At 42.1% G+C, this 22,364-nt stretch overlaps 1 protein-coding gene across 1 annotated transcript; it reads right to left on the minus strand.

Annotated features, from left to right (window-relative positions):
* Positions 1-136: 136 nt before the first annotated feature.
* icam3 (intercellular adhesion molecule 3) lies at positions 137-21,215 on the minus strand. The gene is made up of 19 exons (XM_034538998.1): positions 20,942-21,215; positions 17,935-18,203; positions 17,536-17,862; positions 16,271-16,501; positions 15,424-15,687; positions 14,296-14,481; positions 13,395-13,664; positions 13,138-13,299; positions 12,080-12,298; positions 11,750-11,992; positions 10,532-10,727; positions 9,573-9,616; positions 7,157-7,432; positions 6,740-7,063; positions 6,362-6,619; positions 5,964-6,104; positions 1,749-2,015; positions 486-818; positions 137-399 (listed from the first exon to the last, which is right to left on the minus strand). Exons 2-19 carry the CDS (start codon positions 18,146-18,148, stop codon positions 137-139), a joined length of 4,218 nt encoding a protein of 1,405 aa, XP_034394889.1. The 5' UTR covers positions 18,149-18,203; positions 20,942-21,215.
* Between the last annotated feature and the right edge of the window lie 1,149 nt (positions 21,216-22,364).

Here is a 22,364-nt window from a genome sequence, read left to right on the forward strand (position 1 = left end):
GCTTAGTTAGAATCTCCTCGTATGTCCAATGTGGTCATCAGATCCAATCTCAAGATGTCTGGTTTCAAACACCTGAGTAAAAGCAAAGGATTAGGACGCGGTGCAAAGAGACAACGTGTGCCCTTCAGAGTCCCCTTTATTTACCTTTGGTCTCGGCTTTGACAATGAACTGCTTGCTCTTCTTCTCCAGTGCGTTGGAGGCTGTGCAGGTGTAGGTCCCGGGGAGCAGTGAGGAGGAGGTGAGAGCTGCTTCATCCTCCATCCTATCCTCGATGGGATTGGAGGATTGCCAGCTGTACAGAGGTGTGGGGTTCCCTGTGGCGGTGCAGTTCAAGGTCATTTCAGCACCCACAACAAGGTCCAAAACCTCGATTTCGGGACTGAGGAACGCCGGGGGAACTACAGCAAACATCACAGTGATTAGACGCACCACATTTTAAACACACAAGAACTCTTTTTTTCTTCAGATCAGCTTCATGACTTACAGTACACAGAGGCATTAAGAGGCTCCGAGGTCACAGTAGGAGGTGTTCGTGGTCCCTCTGGTCCGAGCTCCAGCTCCGCTACGCACCTGTACTGTTCCCCGTTCTCGTCTTTGGTTGGTGTGACCATGAGGACGGAGGACACTTGGACGGGCGAGGAGGATGTGAGCTCTGAGAAGGAGCTGGTGTAAACCTCCGTCTGGCCCTTGTACCACCTCAGGGTGAGGTACTGGACCGGAGCAATGTTCTGAACCTCACAGAGCAGCTGGTACTCTTTCCCCTCCACCATGGGGCCGGTGTGGTTCACAGGCCGGATGGAGACGCTATCTGGGGTCTCTAAATGAATAAAGTAAATACATTAAAGTGAGTCCTCCGTTTCTACACTGTGCTTAGGGATGCGCCGATACTGACTCAAATAGCTGGGTTGGGTATCGGTGGCAATCTGTTCAAGTCAATTCTAGTTTTGTATGTCTCACAGTGACACAGTCAGGAAATGCAATCTATTGTTTTTTGTTAAGGGACACGAATTGTTTGAAGAAACGTCACAAACGTTAGACTCTGACTGCTGCTTAGTTACGCTGATGCATGTAATTAATTTGTCCACTTAATGATCCAAATTGACTTTCCATTGGCATAGTTTTATGTCCGACAATGCGTGTATATATTGCATTTGTGACTGTTTAACGACCTGCCATGATACATTTTATACAGGCATCTTGGGATGCCCCCAAGATAACCTCTTACCCGTTGTGCTATTTATCAATCTAGATTGTGTCCGTGTGCGTCTGCTTTCTCTCCAATACAACGGGAATATAAGGTCCCCGGCTCATGGGGAAGTAAGCGGAAAAAAATTGATTTGAAAAACTCCACAACAATGTCTCTCTTCAGAAACCATGACCTACTTACTAAGATAATCCACAGACCTTGTTGTTCCAAGAAACTTTTCCTCATAAATAGGGGTTGAATTATCCCTTTACAACTTGTTGCTGTATTAAAAAGGTTTACACTTTGACCAAGTTGCAGGTGCACGATTCAATATGTTTTATAGTATGAATATATACATTTATATTGTATCTATTTGTGACATTTTGTTTGACAAAGTTATGAAAGCAATGTTTGAGTCTGACGTTGTCTCTCACATGAAATAAAGATCCCATCTCTTACACACAGACAGGCATACGGCTTATTATTCATCACTGGTGTTGGATCGGTACTCGGTACCCGCAGGTGTGGGTCTAGATATCGGTGTCGGTGAATAAAACTCACTGTAGAGGACCAGGTTGAGTTTCTCCTCGCACTGTCTGGGAGCCGTGAAAAACACCCCGTAACAGATAGGCTCCTCGATCCAGTCGATGAGGCTGTCCACCTTCCACTGCACCGACAGGTCCTGTTGAGTGTGAGCAGCACTGATGGCCGACTCCCAGCCGAGGACACGGACCGGGCGAGCGGCTTCACAGCTGACTGACACCGGCTCCCCAAAACCCACCACGACCCGGGAGGGCTTGAGGATTAGGGAGCAGCCTTCACCTGACACTGAAATGCACAGCAGCGGTCGTCATCATCATCATCATCATCATCATCATCAGCAGCACCAGCACCACCTTCCTTCTTCTTGTGACACTTTCAATTTTAGTTGAAAAGTAAGTTTGGAGCTGTTATGCAACGCCGTTACAACACACATAGAGAAATCACATTGGTAATTGGCTAAAATACTATAATATTCATATAATAATGAATGTATCTGTTATTTCTATGTTTAGCATCTGTAAAGAATTAAACCTGACTGTAAGCCCGTTATAATCATATTTGTAAGAGTAGAGTGAAGCCATGCACATGAAAACAGGCACATTTTATGCTTTACCAATCTACAAGAGTCCTTTAAAGGAAAATTAAGCCAAAGCTTTACTTTAGTTTAGCTCCGATGGTCGTTCTCACATTCGTATATATTATCACCGACTAAAGGTCACAGTTTCCCTGCTACACCACCTTTTTTCACGAGCACTTCTCATAATCTCTAAACAAGTGAGAGAAACAAATACATCGTACCCGAGTAAAACATGCAAAGCGTCAGGATCCATTTGAGAAAGTTGTTTCCCATGTTATTTTCTTCACTGAGCCGTCGATGGAGGAGAGAGAGAGAGAGGAAATTCCAACTTGAACAAGCTTGGCAACTCTGCAGGGAACTATGTTGGAACAAAAGGGCCCCCTTCATCTCAGCTGACTTTGGGGGTGGGGGGAATGGGGTTTGGGGGGAGAGAGAGAGAGAGAAATTTAACAGGTGGCAGGCCTCTGAAAAACACAGCCTGATCCTTTGCACTGCTCTGATCTTATCAGCATTTTAGCAGGAAATCACAGGCTGATAATGTTGTGCTGTTGTGATGTAAGCCTAATATACATTTTCCATTTTCAGTATCCAAGCGGAGCAAAATGTGGTTAAATTAACCAAATTGATTTTTGAAGTACATCTCCAATACATCTATAATAATTGAGATGTCTTATCATTTATGCACATGGGAGAAGTTTGCATTCAGGGCCATGAATCCTCGGCTAACCTTGGCGGTTAGGTTCAGGAGAAGATCATGATTTGGGTTCAAATAAACCCTTTTCAGCCACTTCTCCCGTGTGCAGAATTCAAAGCAAGTCCAAGTCAAACTACCTCTGTGGTCCGAATATACATCTGGTCTTCATTATTATCTATCATATTGAGTCGACGGTTTCTCTTTTGCAATACTCTGGGGTGTGACCGTGTTGTGCTTTCAAAACCATCTTTTATAATCTGCCGTGTTGTTGTCTCATCATGACCGACCGTGGACGAAAGGCCTGTTTTCAGCTCAGCTTGCATGCTTGTGTCTCCTGTTGCTCCTGAACTCGTTGTGAAGTCCCAGCAGGCCGCGGTGTTGGTGCAGCGTGTAGCTTGTGTGTCTCACACTGTGACCAGAATGCTACACAGCGTATAGCCACTCGGACCGCAGAGCGAGCAAGTAACCGGATGCTTCCATCGGTTCTTCGGGGGTGTATTCATTCTCTCTCTTCAACAAAACATATGTGAAGCTCTATGATAAAACTGACTTATTTTCTTTCTTTTTTTTATACTCCATGACAAATTGAGCAATATCCACTCTGCCAGGTTGTCATGGCAACACAGTCTGAGCATACACAAAACAGCATTTTTTGGCAAAAGCTTGGGAATGACAGGGACTGAACATAAAGAACATGGGTTCAGGAGGAAAAGAAAAGGTTGTATTGGCAAGGAAGGCAAGATAACAAATGCTCTCCTTTACATTCACTTTGTGCAGTACTAATTAGTATGGCAGCCTCGGCACGGGATAATATAGCAGGTTGAAAGGGGAAGAGAGAGAGGGAGGCGAGAGAGAGAGGGAGGGGGAGAGAGAGGGAGGGGAGAGAGAGAGGGAGGGGGAGAGAGAGTGAGGGATGCGAGAGAGAGAGGGAGGGGAGAGAGAAGGAGGCGAGAGAGAGAGAGGGATGCGAGAGAGAGAGGGAGGGAGGGGAGAGAGAGAGGGAGGGGGAGAGAGAGAGAGATAGGGAGGAAGGGGAGAGAGAGAGAGGGAATGCGAGAGAGGGAGGGAGGGGAGAGAGAGAGAGAGGGAATGAGGCAGGGAGGAGAGAGAGAGAAAGAGAGAGAGGTCCAAGAGGTTGACAAAAGGTGGCAGTGAAACCTGAATGAAAGAGGCTGGTCTGACCACCTCCATCAGTATTCTGTTGAAGGATGATCACTGACAGAGAAGTTGACTTCATTTAACAAAATGCAGAAAATACATTAACACTTAAATGATGTCTTCCCTTTAAAACACGTTCTCAATTAAAGGGAGAGACGTGACGTCAGCAGAGCAGATATCTGGTGTAGAGTTAGATATCACCATAAAACCTACCCAGTTGATTACATAACTATTTTTTTGTATAAAAAAATACTTTGATATCACTCCTTAAACCGTAAAATACAATCAGCAACCAAGAAAAGAAAAGTCTATTTTCTCCATGTTTTGTTGTATAAAGCTGGCTATGAATGATTTATGAACAAATCCCTCAGTCAAAACAGAATATAGAGAGGAATGAAACTGGAAAGTTTGATTGATGTGTAAGCTGCTCAAGCGGAGATTTAGATCATTTGGAGAAAACAGCCTTTAAAGACGTGTTTTGTAAAATTATGTATTTTTGACACTACAGGTGAATAGTGTCAACAAAAATTAACGAATAGATATCACCATGAAACTTTTATAGTTTATTAAAGACATTAAGACAGTTAATTTCAGTTTTGCATGTAATCGGAAACGTTAGTTTTAATCGGCCGATGCAAATAAACAAAATAGAAACATAAACAGCTTAATGAAGACATGTGATGGAAGCAAAATAGCTCAAAATCTCAAAAGTGATCACGAAGAACAATGTTTTTATCTGTAGTGTCTGCACTTAATTCTACTTTCACAATAACAAAAGGTTTACAAATGGAAATCAGCATTGTACACTCTTACATCAGACACATGATTTAGTGGCTCACGTTCAGTCATTATTTTCAATATAAAATTGTAGGCACATCACTGAATGGTCACACGGTCAGTCGGTTCAGTGCAAACAAATATTCAACATTCCAAAGCTGTACCAGTGCATATTAAAAGAAATATTTGGTGAATTTGTACAGTACATCAATTGAGCAAAATGTATTCATACAATAATAACAAATAGTAAATAGTATCAACAATGTACCCCGTTGCAGTGTTTAAAGCAGTCTCAAGTAATTAATGTCGCTGTATCGTAGTGTCTGGAAAGTATATTGTGAAAAAATGTAATCTTACCTGAGTGGATTAAAAACAATTTAACAACTTAACTGAAACGCTGTGCACTGCTGCAGAGTCGGGTGTTGATGCTCTCCGGTTCAGCGTGTGCGTCTGCCTGCACCTCAGTAACCGTCTCACAGCCAGCCGGTTACATGAGGCCACAAGGACTCAGACTGGGAAGCGTCGCTGTGACAACGCAGCAGAGGTCACGACGTGTCCTCGTGTTTTTTTACTAAACCTAACTAAACCTGTTTTAAACTGCGACAAGGAGAAAATACGTCTCCATCAAAAACGTAATTGAGATTACAAATGTAGTTTTATAGGAACTTCATTTTGTACGAGACCAGCTTGACAGATGTTTATACAACAATAATTCAGTCAGACTAAGCACTCACACAACGTAGAGTTCTTTGAGGTCTGAATATGCAGGTCTACCACACTTCCACAATAAGGGTCACATGCATAACCCGATTTCTTGAGGGAATGTAAATATACCGTTTGTTAGTATAACAATATTGATTATTGGGATTTTGCAGTCCATGCAGAACCGATCATTCCTCCAGGCTTTTAAAATACAAGATTCTGAGATGTTCATCGAAGCACCACAATTTTAAAAAAATGCCATTTTCATTGTAAAGCCATGCAAAATTGAATTTAAAAAAAAGTCTGCCTCATATGGGTCCCGATTAGGTGGGCCGTCCTCTGAGATAGCCACCTTTGCTGAAAGAAAATGTGCCTTTAGGTGTCAAGGAAAGAAGGCCGCCGATGAGGATCACGACTCCCAGGAACACACCTCCTCCAACCAAGACTGCAAAGGCTGTGCGATTCCCTGCGGGAGGAGGGAGGAGAGTTTCTGTTACATTCTCTCTCTTTCTCTCAGCTCATCTGCTCAGGGTGCTTCTGTTTGTGATAAACCACGCATCCCAAAATAACGATTAAAACGAAGAACACAGCCATTAAAATCCCGGCGGTGGTTCCGGCGTGACTACCTGATGGGAAACAATAGAATGGAGGAGTTATAGAATAATCAACACGGCAAGACAATAATGGAGGCGCACAAGATGAGGATTTATAACAATATCTTACTTGTAGCTTCGGTGACGGTGAAATATTTGGTGTTGGAGCCCTGGCTGTTAGACGCTGTGCACTCATAGGTGCCTGGAAGCTGAATGGACAGGGCCAGCACGGATTGGTTCTCATTTTGATTGGTCCGTTGTATGTGGTGTGGGGAGCGCCAGCTGTACACCGGCGTTGGTTTTCCTGCAGCTGTGCAATCTAAACTTAATTTAATGCCAGCCGAGAGCTCTAGCGTCTCATTGTTGGGCTCCATGAAGGTTGGTGAGTCTGAGGAAATGAGAAAATAACAAACAGAGAATAATGAAAATGCAATCAGAGAAAGGCGAAACACGCCCAGTGTTCTCCACCAACTGTGACGGTAAATTCAAGACGGCTTTAAAAACGTACACAGGACAATCACGTCACGTGACTCCGACTTGATCCTGGGCACATTGGGTACTGGTGTCCAGAAGTCCAGCTGCGCTTCACACCAGATTCGAGTTTCGTCATCCCCTCTTTGGGCCGTCAGATTGAAGACAGACGTCTTGTTGACTGGAGATAGACTGGACCCGTCAAACCTCTCCGTGTAGAAGATCGCATCTCCTCGGTGCCAGTGCACAGAGAGGCTGCTTACTGGTGCGACATTGACAATGTCACACTGTATGCTGTACCTTTCGCCCTCAACCAGGCCCTCTAGACTCGGCGGAGAGATGGACACCGTGTCCGGCGTTTCTGCAAACACAATAAAGTCCAACAATCAGAGGTGTTGACCGGTCACACTCTACCAGGAGTGTGCGTGGCCCCATCAAGGTCAAGGATACTCACTGTAAACGGTGACTGGGAGGGTCTGTAAACACTGACCATCGCGTAGGTGATTAAGGAAGCAGATCGGTTCGAACTCCCAGTCTGTCACAGACTCTACTTTTAAGACAACGAAAGAGTTGCCAGATGAACTCATCGAGCTGCCGTAGCGGGACTCCAAGCCCATTGACTCGATCAGGTCCGATGTTGAGCTGCAGTTGACGGAGAAGGAGTCACCAAACCTCACCACGACGCTCGGAGGGTTCATCTGGACCAGACAGGACGAGTTCACAGGCTGTCCTGGAAGTACAGAGTGTGTTACAGCGGACTGCACGAAGACGCTTGTTCCAAACAGAGTTGCTGGGACACTTTGACTGTGTTACAGTGTTCTCCAGTTAAAACAGCAGCTCAGTTATGACGCATTAATAAAGAAAACATAAAACTATGGCTAAATGCATGTTTGTTTTTTTAACTGTAAATCTATATGTTAGGACGTTGTTCTGTTTTGTTCATGAAAATCATTCATAACTATCAAATATGTGTTCTGGTGTATTATAAATCCATGTATTGTGCTGTTCTCTGTGATCATGATTTAGCCGACAAGACGCGTAGAAAAGACAAAAACATGGGTGCATTTTGTAGCAGCAGTGATATAAAAAAAAAACACAACGATAAGCATCAGCTTTCACGTGTTAATGAATAAAAAGAAAAGCGGACACCACAGGAAATAGTTACCTGTACACGCGACAACGCAGCTCAATATGAACAACCAAATCATGGTGTGGACGTGGTGCCGGCCAGAAACACCTTTACGACTTTAGGACAAATTGAAACAAATGGTCCGGGGTTACTTTTCCTTTCACCTGGAGAAAGTCCCGACTTTCTAACTGTGGTGGTGCGTTAACGTGCTGCTCGTAAACTCGTTGTTCCGGGGGATGTTGGTCGGAAGTCAACATGCAGCCCGAGGGCGGGGCTTGCAGGAACACTTGGACATTTTGGGAACGGGCTGTAATGGAGACGTAAACCAGCTCAGCATATAGTATAAACGCTGGAAAAGAGGAGAGTTTAAATATACATTTTACTGCCAAGATTCCCATATTCCCCACTATCGGAGGGCGATGTTGCAGTATGCCAAGTGTTTTGATATTGTTGTTGTTTCCTCTCTTAGTTTTTGAGGGTTTTATTGAATTTGATATAACGACAATTCTCAACATCTACTGGAGTAAATTGTAGCCACACTCTTTTTGTATTAGACTCCGCCCCTCGTGCAAACACACAGAGACTGAGAGGAGGTTTCAACGCTCACTTCTGAAGTATCGATAGCAGAACCGTTAACTCCGGACCTTATCGATACTCCGGGTTTAGAACCGGGTATTAGACGGCATTCCTACTCTCTACTCCTAGAAAGTCAGCAACTTAAGTTTCAAAACTCCTTTCTTTCCTAAGCAGAAAGAAGTTCTTGAGTACTTTCTGTAATTGCTGTATTTCCGACGGCACCGGAACGCAGCATGCAGTTCAGCTCCTAAAACCTGCTGGTTGCGGTTAACAGCACCCTCCCGAGGATGAGGACCATCAACACACAAGGAATGGGACGATTGGTTTCTTGTGATTGACCAAATTGCCAAACAGACCTATTGTTTTAGGACTTCCTCCCATTTGTCTTTCCAGCAGACAGCTTTGATCTTTCAGAGTTATTGCATTGATGTTTTTGGTGCACACAAGAAGCACGATGGACTAAGAGGAAACAAAAATACAGGCAATTTACTGCAAAAGTCAACAGAAATATAACATTTTATTTTCAAGAGATAATGATATCTGGGTCTTTGTCACAGGTCTATTATTTGATATGGATTTACCAGGAAAGAAGTTTTTGATATAAGCCATTGCAGCGTATGATAGTCTTATATATCTCATCTAATATTTATGCACATCCAATATATATTCAGGCTGTAAGGTAAAAAAACAAACAAAGCAATCAGTTTGAAAAGCCACTTTTTTAATATTAAAATACAGTTTTACACTAGTCTCAAATATTTACAGCTGTATTCACAAATACATGTCTTTATGTCCCCAACTTTCTGGAGAGGACTTGAACTCAACCTAACTCGTCCAACACTTGCAATGTTTACAACCTGCCTGCCGTCCATTTAACACAAAATTGTTCCGTCGTTGCCGTTTCTCATGAATAAATAATGTTGTGCATTTACATAGAATTTCCTTTTGAATATACAATTCTGAAAGGCCTTCAATACAAAAGCATACAACTGTGGGACGAGACCATTCGTCCCAGAAGGCCGGATATGGCGCACCAAAGCACGAGGCTACACACCGAGAAAGAAGTGCACAGAATAGTGAATGGCTCAATGAAAAGTAGGCACAAGTAACAGCGTCCCCAGATTGAGCAGAGCTGGTTTCCCTTTTCACAGATTCATTGTCACACCTTCGAAGAGGCCAGACGTGGTGCACTTCCTGTTAGTGTGACTGCTAAAACCAGAGCAGTTTCAGGGTCACCACTTCTGATGTGCATGATAGAATAATAACATACAGAGATCTGAGTTTGAGTGAATATTTAGGGGGCATAATAAAAAATAAAATAAACATTCATATTAAATAGAGGGCTGCAGGAATTACACATTTTTGTGGACCAACAGGAAGTTTGCATCACACGGGTTTCCTCGACAAAAAGCCAAACGCCATTTTTCCATTTCCATTATTGCAGAAAAATGTAATCCGTGGCAAACAAACTTTTATGATCCTTATATGGTTTGTTTAGTAAGATAATCTTCACAAATAAACGTCACTTTTGTAAGTGTGAATTCAAAACGGCAGAAGTAAAAAGATCACCGCCACGGAGCAAAAGGAGGACTTGTGTTCTCGTGATGACGTTTAGTCGTCTCATTTACTTCAGCTACTTGTTAGCAACTGCCTTTTTTATGACATGTAAAAGCCTCAAAATTCTCAAACGGTATTTTCTGACAAATGTTATACCGCAAAACAAAAAACATAAAAAAATACCTTTCAATTGCATCAGGCATCAAACCAGATGAGAGAACCGGAAAATGCAAAAATACCGACTCATCGAACTTGCAGCGCTCTATTGTCTTTGTGCTCATTAAAAAAAAAGTATCAAAACCTTTCTCTGGCATTTCAGAGACAAAGTTTAAGCCCCTCCTCCTCTTACTCTTCTTCTTTCTCTCCAGTGAAAACAGGTAAAATCCAGTAGTAATATATAAAATGGTACATCTCAAGCCAAGTTTTCCTCATTCTCATAATAACATTATTCTGAAGGGTAAAATAGTATATTGCATGTGGGACGATGAATGCAAGGATGTCAGAGATGCAGCTCATTCAGAGTGGTCAGCGATCCGTCCGGGGCCTCCTCAGACGTCCTGCTAAGACAGTTTGGTCATAGGGAACTGCATGTCGCACCCGTTGTGGGCCACGTTGCTGCTGGGGGTGTCGACTTTGGGGTTTTTAAGACTGTACCGGCGCATCTTGGTGTTCTTGTAGTAGATTGAGTAGATGAAGAGGAAGACGATGGAGATGGCGACGACTGTGACAGCCACAAATCCAGCTATGAGGGGAAGGTAGTCCTCTGTCAAGAAATCCACACAGGCAACATGTTAATGTTTAAGAATGTCACAATAAACGGGTGTAAAAACAAATGTCATGCTTCGTTACATTTATGGAACCTTTTGTCTCAAAATACAGTTTTTTAAATTTTACACTGCAGGATCAACGCGGATGCACTTTACTGTTGGGATGCAGAAAACAAAAAGGGAAATAATGAAAACATTTCTAATTATTATAATTTTAACATATGACAGTCAGATGAAGGCTGATTGTATTTGTATAATGAAAACATGGAAGCCTGTCTTATTAAAACAACAAAAAAGAAGCATTTTCAACAAAACTTACCTAAACCTCCAACCATTCCAGCGGCCTTTTTGTTTCTGTCTTTGTACGCAAACCGCTCAAAGAAATCACACGGCACCACTACGTGATTCATTGATACGGCCTCGCAGCGGCTCGTCTTCCGTAAAATGACCATTTGAACATCAACTACTCGCCCCGTGTCACCGTGAACTTTTGAAGAAAATTTCGTTTTTTCTCACAGAATCAAAAAACAGAGAAAAGTGTTCATGGACTGAAGTAACCCGGGGGCCGCATTTAAAAAACGCAAAACAAAATAAAAGCATATCCATCTTTGCGAAAACAGACACGCTAGTTTTTTTTTTAAATCTTTGTACAACGTGGAGGAATATGAGAAGAACAGTTTTCTTCAGTAATTAAAATGTAACACAGGGTGAGTAACGGTAAAGTATTCCCTTTCTACTTATGGATAGATACATTTAGGCTGCCCAGAGCATAATTATATCTGTACTTTGCAGATGCAAAGTCAAATAAAGTAACAGAAACCTGGGAAATGTCTTTAAACACGTTTGTATAAAGGCGAGCAGAGTATGTGTTCATTTATTTACTGGCTTCAACAGAGCAATGAATGTTGTCACCAGTGGGGCACTTTGTATATTTAGAAAAGTGCCCCACTGGGGCATATCTATTTTACATTTTGACAGGAAGACTTTCTTCTCAAAATGCTACAACGCGTGCCGTTACCTTTTAGAATCACATTGACCTCGTGGTAGATGGAATCCACCTGGTTGCTGGCGCTGCAGTTGTAGACGCCGGCGTCGGACACGAAGAGCGTGTCTCCGGACTCGCGGGGGACGACGTCCGAGCTGTAGAGCCACTGGATCTTTGGAGCCGGCTGGCCCTCGGCTTCACAGACCAGCTCCTCCGGATAACCTCTGAACACGGGGATCGTCTTTGGAAGCTTTGTGGTATTAATGACGGGCTTATCTGTTGAGAAATAAAGCCGCTTTTACAACCTTTCATCACTCATCTTCACGATAACCACTGAGCAGGAAATTAGAAGCGGGATCTCACAGTAGACGGTGACGTTGAAAGGACTGGACATCATGTTCGGAGGAGGCAGCGGCCCCTCGGGACCGAGATCCAACTGAGCCTCACAGCTGAACTCGGCCCCGTCGTCCGTTCTGTTCAGAGTGATGCTGATGGTGGACGACACGTTCAGCGGAGATCGGACGTCTCTCGGGTCGCAGGTTGTGTCGTTCTCGGGCTGGCAGCCAGTCACTCGCAGGGGGCCTAGGGGGGGGGGGGGTCAAGTAAGAAAAAGACATGAAGAAGATCGTTTAGGGAATGCCTCATTTGCATATTTCAAACATACCATTTCAGAAAAACTATTGTCTCAACTGGGGAAGATGCATAGTGCTATCTATTAAAGTGAAAATGTTTACCCTATTCACCTTCACTTTAATTCACACCGCCTAATGTTGGATTTTAGATTTACACACCGATGGACTCTCAAATAAAAAACACGTGTGAAATTCTCGTTATTTACCTCTGCCGAGGACGTTTTATTTTTGGATCGGTTTGTTTGTTTTTCAGCAGGATTACAGAAAAACTACAGGCCCAATTTAATGAAACATGGTGGAGAGTGAAGCCTGGGCGAAGGAAGAGCCCGTTATATATTTAGCAGCGGATCCGAATCACACATAAAAAGAAAACGTTTGTTATTATTGAGAGAAAGGTCATTTGGCCTCGGAGTGCCCTTCTAGTTTTTATCGTGACGCATTTATTGTCCCGACGTTGATGAGAACAGTCACATAAAAACAAAATGTGATTTATTAATTTTTTTATGGTTCACTCTTCTCAAGGCCGATTGCATTGCATCATTAGGGTCACAATCCATGTTAACTTGAAATGTTCACACTTTACTGGAACTTATTTACAGTTCATCATCTGAACGAATGCACTTTGAATGAACGGCATCATTATCTCTGTGAAAAGTCCCAATTTGTCTTCCATAATTGTTCCTTTTATTGGATGCCGCATACTTATTTCATAACATATGATGCTGTATTGCTTTGAGCACCTCGGCCTCACAGAAAAGGTAGACCCGGGGTGAAGAAGGACACCCTCACCTCTGCGGAGTGGCTCGAAGGTTTCATTCCCTCGGTACCAACGCACAGCGACGTTTGCTGCGGGAGCAACGCTAGTAATGTCGCACTGCAGCTGGAACTCTCTCTGCTCCACCGCCGAGCTCGAGCCAACCACGGGACGGATGGAGACGCTGTCTGGTGTTTCTGGGGGAGATGGGGAGCGAGCATAATCAGGATAATTCCAAGATCTGAGAAGCACATGATGACAGTGCGAGTACAAAAGTAAGAAACACACATACTGTAGAGGGTGAAGTTTAAAGGTTTCTGGCATGTTCCTATCACGCTGAACGTCGCTATGCAAACGGGCCTGGGGTCCCAGTCCCGATCGGTGTCAGCAAACCAACTCATGCCGTCAGTTGTGTCGCCCTGCCCGACCTGCCAGTACATTTCCTTGAGATGCGTGTAGTCTGCGGGTGTCAGTGTGCATATCGCAGGCCGCAGGCCTCTGCTTTGGTATCGCACCACCATCCTGTCTGGAGTTATCTCGATGGGGCATTCGAGGCTTGCACCTGTGGAATGTGGAATGGAGAGAGAGAGAGAGAGAGAGAGAGGGGGCAGAGATGTTAGCCAGTCACAGTCGATACACGTGATCTTAACACAACATTTCCTCATGCTGGAGTGAAGTGGCATGGAAATGTCGAACAAAAGCTGCGTCTCAGGATGGCAACAGGAAAAGCCTTCAGGAAGGATACACCCCTCCCTGAGGAAAGTCTGCACTTGCTGCCCACCATTCTTTGTGCTGGACTTCAACTGTAATTTCAAAATATGAGTGAAATGCCTCACATTGCACCAAGCCCATTCCCAACTTACAGTAACCCCCAACTTGTAAATATAGGCTCCTATTTGTATCAAAAAACCAGAATACACTCAGGATGTGAGGAGGCTTAACACATGAGATTAGATAGACACAACGCTGACTCAGGATCAGACCAACAGAGCCACATCTTCCACACGTGTGTCCATTCAAAGCTCGAAGACATTCTTAACTTCCTCTTAACTTGAAATAAACTTCACTGCGTCGCTTTAAATATCGTCTCCTCGTCATCACGAACAGACCTTTTTGTTCCTCGTGGGTCTGTGAGCCCGAAACAGTCATTTCAGTCTCACACAAAAGAAAAAGAAAACCGCCTCTCGACTTACTCGGTCCTGTCCCGTTGGAAAGCGACAGCAGCTGTGAAGTCAAAAGGACTGAAAGCAGACGGAGAGAGTTCAAAACGTCCATTGAAGTAACGTAAAGTCGGTCCCGGCGACACTCTGTCGGCCTTCTTCTGTTCCAGCGGTTCTTCTGAGGTTCCTCCTGCTTCTTTCCTTCCTCTCGTCGGCTTCATGAGACGACTTGTTGACTTTTTTTTGGGCAAAGGCTAAGCTAAGCTACGGCTGCACACACAGCACAGCCCCCAGCCAGTCCTCCGCAACACCGGGGAGGAAACGGCCCTCCCCCCCCCAGACACACACAACGGTCCGGCCAGCACTCACACCCACTGGGCCTATAAATGGGCCTATACATGGGTTTATAAATGGGCCTATAAATGGGCTGTGGGTGTGCCAGTTGGACTCAAGTCAGACTTTAGGCCAGGGCCCGTTGTATGAAGCAATAACCCGTCATATATAAATATATATATATATATATATATATATATATATATATATATATATATAGATATATATATAAAGAATTATTTCCTGACAACATACAACACTTTTCTCAGACATAGGACTGTATATAAGATTGTTTACTTAAGATGACTATTTGTTTAATTTATCTAAAAGAACCATTGTGTTTATACCACTAGAAAGAGCATATATATCAATGTGTGGTGTGAATCTATGGAAATAATCACAAATCAATTTAAGAAAATGTGTTTTTTGAAGGGGGCCTTGTCTCTCTTAGGACTGTTGTTGTTGTTGTTGTTGTTGTTGTTATTACCTGTTACATGTTCAAAATAAAAAGTAACACAAAATTGACAGACCGTCAGATGGGGTTGGATATCAGGGGCCAGTGCCCTCATAATATTATTAAGTGGCAGGGCAATCTGTGGCAATTTGTTCCCCCACCCCCGACACTTTTATCCCCAGAGGGGAACTTGTTATTATGCAGTCATGACATTGAGTAATAAGAGTGAGTATTAGAAGTCAGGGTCATTTCAAAATGTACTTACATCCCGCATACTCTCATATTTCAACAACAATACACAGCACTGCATTCCTCTAGTTGGACGTAATGATGTAATGAGCAGACAACAAGCTCTTTAAATTAGTGCCGCTGACCTTTCACTGTGACTCCGGCTGTTTTCGAGACATTTCCAATGTCGTTGGAGGCGTGACACGTGTAGGAGCCCATGTTGTATGCAGTGGCATTGTGGATGTGCAGATGGGACACTCCATCTTCATTTTCCACCATCACATTGGTGGTCTGGTAATAATCCCATGAATATTGTGGTTGTGGGTTGCCCGCGGAGGAGCACTTCAGCGACACGGTAGAACCAACGTCAACTTCAGAGTCCTCAAGCTCAACTATCTGTGATGGTAGGTCTTGAGACAACAGTTAAAACACGTTAGATAAAAAGCAGAGGACTAGTATTGATATTAGATATTAGGGAATAAAAATAACTATCAATCTATTAATATGTGTAGGTGTTCAAACACATTGTAAATGGCTATGCAACATAAACCACTAATATGTATAGATTAAACTACCCAACAGTGTTTACAGATGTTCAAATCAGCTCCAAAAACAATACTTACACATTAATGGATACGTTATAATAATCCAAAAATATGATAAAATAACATTTTGCAAAAGGACTAATGGGGTTTTGATACAAGGAACGATTGGTACAAATGTGAAATTTGAGCTCTGCTTTTAAGCATGAATTTTACTTGTAAAGTAGTGATTTTATTTTGTAGTTTTGCATAAAGCTCTCAATACTTCTTGCACCCTACATCTACTGTAGCATCCTAACATGCCCACGCAATGTTTGCGCATTAAGCAATCTTCGAATACGAATACTACAAAAAAAGATTACAGAAGAAATCCTGGCGATATGACAACAAGGTTATGAGTATATTTGTTCTAATGCTCTTGTTTGTGCTGATGGCCGGATGTGACACTCACACAATACTTGAACCGACACTTCCCTCCGGATTAAGGTGGCGCCCTTGGCTTCAACGGTGTACCGGCCTGTATCGCTCCTGCTCAGGGGGGCGGCCGGGTCGGTGGGCTGGCCGGCTTTCAGCCAGCTGACTGTGGGACTGGGACGTCCCGTCACAGGACATCCCCCCTCCAATGTTTCTCCTTCCCGTAAATCCAGGTTTGCCGATAAATGACATTGCACATCTGGTCCAACTAAACAGAAGCAAACACAGCAGCAATTCATACTACGATTTTTAAAAATAAATTGTATTAAGCAGATGAATAGAAGCTCTAAATGGGGAAGTGAAATATGTGTATCTGTAACAGTTCAGCTCCACACCTTCTTTCTGTTAATAGTTGTTTTCATTATATCTGTTTGTCTATTAACTCTCTTGTCATTTCAGACCCGGTCATTCACACCTGATCATCCTTCAGTCCCTTCACCTGGTTCTCACGCCCATCTCACCTGCAACCCATTCCCTCGTTAGTCACTCACTACTTAGGTTCCCTCACTTGCACTTGTCCTCTGCCAGATTGTCTTGTGTTTTGAGACCAAGTTCTCCAGCGTTCCTTAGTCTGTTTCGTCTGTTCTGTTCTGTTCCTGCTGTTACTCCAGTAAAGGATTATTATTTGCCTACTCTGTTTTTGTCCATTGTGCTTGGGTCCCTGGTCTTCGATCCGTGACAGTATTGTGAAAATCAGGGCTGCAACTTTATTGCAGCCCGTGATTATTTTCTCGAGTAATCTTTTGGTTTCTAAAACATTTTTGATTTGCATTTGTCATAATTTTCTAGAGCTCTATGACGTCATCGAATGTCTTGTTTGGTCCCAAATCATTTCTGTTTATCATATTAAGAGAAGAAAAAGCAGCAAATCATCCCGATTTAGAAACTGAAACTATCAAATATTTGTCATTACATCTTGACACGATTATCAAAATAGTTCCTGATAAATGTCCTGTCGATTGACTAATCGCGTAACCTACATTTTATGTTATTCATTCCATTTCATCTCATCGTTTAATCTTATTTCATCAAGTGTATTTTATTTCCCATAATCATGTAATGATATCCCTGTAAAGTCTATTATTATTATTATTATTATTATTACTATTGCTATTATTAAGAATAGTGAAAACAGAATAAAAAATATCAATTTAAACTCCAACAATACAGACATTAAAATGTACCCTTTGAAATGCCTTTAGCTAGATTTCAGACCGGTGAGTGCACACGTGATATACTTACAGTGAACTGTGATATTAAACTCTTGTGAAGATGCGATCAATTGTGGTCCTTCTGGCAACAGGTCCAGAAGTGCCTCACATCTGAACGGGACTCCGTTGTCTTTTCTGGTCGGTGTGACGCTCAATACAGATGAGTGATGCACTGGTTTCTTACTGGGATTGTCAATACTCTCTCTATGTACCATTGCATCTCCTTTGTACCACGTAACAGTGAGATATTGAACAGGAGCAACATTGTGGATGTCACAGCTGAAACGATATTTCTCCCCTTCATTCATCACACCACCTGATCCGCTGCTGGAGCTGATACTGATGGTCTCTGGGAAAGCTGGAGAAAAAGGGGTAGGTTATCGGACATCGTCGAATCATTCCGATCCTCTGCAAAATGAGCAGGACTTACTGTAAAGTATAACTGTCAGGTTCTGGGTGCACTGAGTTTGCGGTGGCAGGTTGATGTAGCACGATGGAGAGATAGTCCAGTCGGTGAGGTTCGCCACAGTCCAGGCCAGATGATTGACATTCTCTAGGCCCGTGCCTCCTTGTGAAGCCTCCCAGCCTATTCCTTCAAACTGGCTGTCCGATGCGCTGCAGTTCACTGAGGACCGAGTCTCCATATCGCACCACGACACTGCGGGGGGCTCAACTCAATGGGACAGGAGGCATGCACACCTGCAGCATGGAGTACATGCATGGGTTTCATTTGCAGGCAAATTAAGAATAACTTTTCATAAGACGTCATAAAAAACGTTGTGTGAGGATGCGTTTATCTTCAGTTAGGTAATTAAAATATATAAAGTAGCAAGATACACAGACTGTATAGGCCTTAGCCTGTTTCTGATGTAGTTGTGTGTCTCTTTGTAGTTGTTTTGTGTCTTTTGAAGTAATTGTATGTCTCTTTGTAGTTTGTTTTGTGTCTCTTTTGAAGTAATTGTATGTCTCTTTGTAGTTGTTTTGCCTCATCTCATAGTAGGTTTGAGTCTCTGTAAGTCTTTTTGCAGCTGTTGCGTGTCTCTTTGTAGTCTTTTTGTGTCTATTGTAGTCCTTTTATTTTTCGTTGTGGTCATTTTTGAGGCTCTTCCTGGTTGGTACACGTGTCTTTGAGTGACATTTTGCAAGTGAAGGTCAGAGGGGCCCCTCACACTTTGGGACCTTGGGTCTGAGCCCGGTAATCTAAGTCATCGATCCATGGTTTTGAGTGCATGTATGTCAAAGACTCATGGAGGCCGGGTTGCTTTGAAATATAACATGTATGTGTTTTCTGCAGTTTCACGGTCAACTGGCCGGTGCTTTCCTTTCCTTTTGTCAGCAAATTAAAAATGTCCCAACCATCAGAGAGTCTAAATGTCTCAGTTTGTTGACTCAGGTTGGACGGCATTGTGTTTCTTTGGTGTCATTGATGGAGGAAAGATTGTTTCTTTCAGTAAACTCCATGCCCCCTTTGTTGTGTTGGGTCTGTTTGTTTATCAGCCAAGTATTGTAAATAAATGTGTTCATTGTAAGACAAAGGAGGAGTAATGAGTGTTTTTTCACTCACCACAATAGAGATTGACCTGAAAGTACAAAGTTGTATTCATCGCTGTAGTTATGTAATGAAAAGTTCAAAGGTCAACTTCAAGTAAGCAAAACTTTTGATCTCTATAATGATACTGGTCAACCCTTTTTAAAAACCTTGCCCCCCCAATTGTGGTGAAATCTACACATTATGGTTAAATTGTGTAAAACATTACAATAAACATGAGCAAATATATTGATGTTATACATCAAATTAAACAACAGACCTTTGGCTACAAGAATTAGTAAGCCATTTCAACACAACTCAAACACCAACTAAAAGAATTATTAAAATGTCATAATCATAATTTTGTCAGGAGTCAGCCCACTCAGCATGTTTTCAGAACTAGCAACCTGTAGCTCGGTGCTATCAGAAAAAGCCAGAGAGCAAAAAGCAAGACGACTTAACACAGATTCTAAACATCTTTACAAAATCCTTCTGCACCAAAGCATCACAGAGATATGAGCCAAAGAACACAGCAACATGAATCGCTTTAGCGCTTTATAGTCACAAATGTTGCTTATCTTTGTTGATTAGAAAAAGAAAAACGATTGCTTTTCAAAAAAAAAAAGTCAAAGACTGCTGTATTTGGATGTATTGAACACCATAAGTAATACACAAGTGAAATATATGGTTTGGTACATGAGAAAATTCAAATTGCACAGATGGTGCCCAAATGTGCCCAAATCTCCATTTGGCCTAAATTCTCTGTACTAAAACCTCTCTAACTTTGTTCTGCTTCACTTTTTCAAAGTCAAACTTTGCAGAGAGGCTTATTACATAGTGTGATATGATCTGGGCGGGGTTTAGGCCTTTGCACTGCATCCTTCCGAGAGACAATCATCCTGAAAGTGCTTTTCTTTCCGTAAACTTGTATTTTTGCTGTGTTTCATCTTTATTTACTCTTAACCAGTAACATATATATACTAATATTTACACATCCTTTGTGGTTGCAGAGATACACCCTTTTTAGTTTGGGTATGTTATTTCGAGCATACATTTTTTTAAAGGAGCATTTAGTCTATCATTATATTCCATGCAAGGTTTCAGAAGACACATCTAGTAAAATAACATAATTTTCACTTTTTAAATTGAGCACAAGAAGCCAAAATGAACTAACTACTTTGTTCCTATTCATTTTAAACAACTTAAATTAAAGAAACAAAGCATTCCAGTCAAACATGGCTTTTTGTATGTCAGATGAACACATTTGACCTATTAATGTGACTTTTCTTCTTTTCATCTGGTGACATATTTAAAAAATATATATATGTTATTGGTATTTACTCAGCAATGTGAGGAAATTAATCAAATAATTCACCAGATCTTTAAGAATGGGACGTTTGCACATAAGGTAAAAACTATTCTCATCCACAAATTCCTTTCAGTCTTTTCAACATCACTGTTACATAAACAGGCTTATCTTGTGAGTCATTTTAAATGACTGTTACCTCACACCATTCATTTGACGGAATGAATTAGGGGGTCTGGTTTAATCAAAGAAACTGTCTCAAAGGGTTCTAATGTTCTCTTGAATGTATTGAGAGGTTATTCAGTGTCTCAGATTGAAACACATTAAACAAAGAAACTTCTTTGTTTGCTCGTTTGTTTTCTCTTGATGCACAATGAGTTAACTTTCTTTCCACTTGATAGTGCTCCGCTCTGCTTGTTAAAAAGTTCTCCTCATGGAACATGTTCACCTGCTGCTATTTTATCGTTTCTGACTCCTGCTTGATTCAACAGAGGCTCATAAAGCGTTTTCACGTGTCAGCATATTACATAAAGACTTTCTCTTTAGGTTTCTGTTGAATAACAAGACGCACACATATACATTATATCCATCATACAGACCTACCTGTCGCACTGAGCAGGAACCCCACAAAGAGTCCAACAAAGGATGTGCCTTCACTCATTTGATTTGAACAACGTCCCCTCTGATTATTCCAGCTCTGCTCGGCTTCTTCCTCCGGGTCCGTAGTAAACCCACCAAGTAGGAGAGAGAAATGCAGCCAACACACTCTGAGAGGTATGCTCTCTCTCTCACTCTCCCTCGCTCTCCCTCTCGCCCTCTGTTTATAAGTCTCTCTCTCTCTTTATCCCTCTCTGTTCTGTGTCTCTCCCCATCTCTCCCTCTGTTTCCATGTCTCTCTCTCTCTCTCTCTCTCTCTCTCTATCTGTTCTGTGTCTCTCCCCCCTCCCTCCCTCTGTTTCTATGTCTCTTCCTCTCCCTCTCTCTCTCTCTCTCTCTCTCTATCTTTGTCTCTCTGTACAGTCGCTGGTGGTTTGAGTTTGTGTGGGACTTTTTTTTCTTCTGTTATTCATGAGTCAGCCGATGTTACATAGCCTGGTAGATCTGCTGTTGTGATGTTTTTTTAGCACATTTACATTGAATCGTGTTTGTATTTCATTATATTTTACTATATTTAAAGTGGAAACTAGAGAGAAAAAATATGATGTATATGTCCAGCTCTGACTATGTTTGCATGCATGCAATATAGAGTAATCAGATTAAGGCTTGATTTCACCACAGACATCTTAGTCTGTAGTCTGTGATCCTTATTATCAATTCAGAGTATTTAATTGTGTTTTCCGATACTTCAGTTGATGATTTCATCACAATACGATTCCTTTGAAAGAGGATTCATTGTCATATTGAGTTATTATCACCCAGCTCTAAAGGCAAGGTAAGACATTTTATTTGTTTAGCTCCTTCCAACAACAACAAGGCAATTTAAAGTGCATGACACATAAAAGGCCACTAAGGAAATATAGTTTATATTTAGCCACTTTACACTCAGTAATAGCTCAGCAAAAATAAGTTGGTAAATAGAATGGAAACCGGAAACATCATATACATTTGAACTTAATTTGCATATCATAATACTTTTTATGGATTTGTAACGGTGAAGAAGGGAAAGAAACTGTGAAAGTAACTGTGCTTCACCATGAGTACTTTTATTTCCTCAATTTACTGCATAAACATTCATACTTTTAGTCAAAACGTGCACGTGGGCATTTTGGTCGACGATGAAAAACAAAAATAAAAAAGCCATTTGAGTGAGCAACAAATGACAGTGATGGTCTCATGCTCCTTTCCTCACGCTAAGCAAACTGTTATGTGCTCATGTTGGAGGGATTCATTATGCCCACGCTTCTTCTTAAGGTCACCACAGATTCAAACCCACACGCACACACACACACAAACCAAATCTACCAGCACCACGATTTTATATTTGACACTGTTTTCATACCAAATTAAAATGAGTCAGAAATTGAAT

Source organism: Cyclopterus lumpus, chromosome 8 (assembly GCF_009769545.1).
Source record: "Cyclopterus lumpus isolate fCycLum1 chromosome 8, fCycLum1.pri, whole genome shotgun sequence".
Classification (NCBI taxonomy): Eukaryota; Metazoa; Chordata; class Actinopteri; order Perciformes; family Cyclopteridae; genus Cyclopterus; species Cyclopterus lumpus.

Coding starts and splice junctions, on each gene's coding strand:
- icam3 (XM_034538998.1), bottom strand. CDS start 18,148: ATGGAGACTCGGTCCTCAGTGAACTGCAGCGCATCGGACAGCCAGTTT. Junction 10,728..11,749: donor GGTCAATGTGATTCTAAAAG/GTAACGGCACGC, acceptor ATTTCTTGACAG/AGGACTACCTTCCCCTCATA. Junction 6,620..6,739: donor ACGTGACGTGATTGTCCTGT/GTACGTTTTTAA, acceptor TCATTTCCTCAG/ACTCACCAACCTTCATGGAG.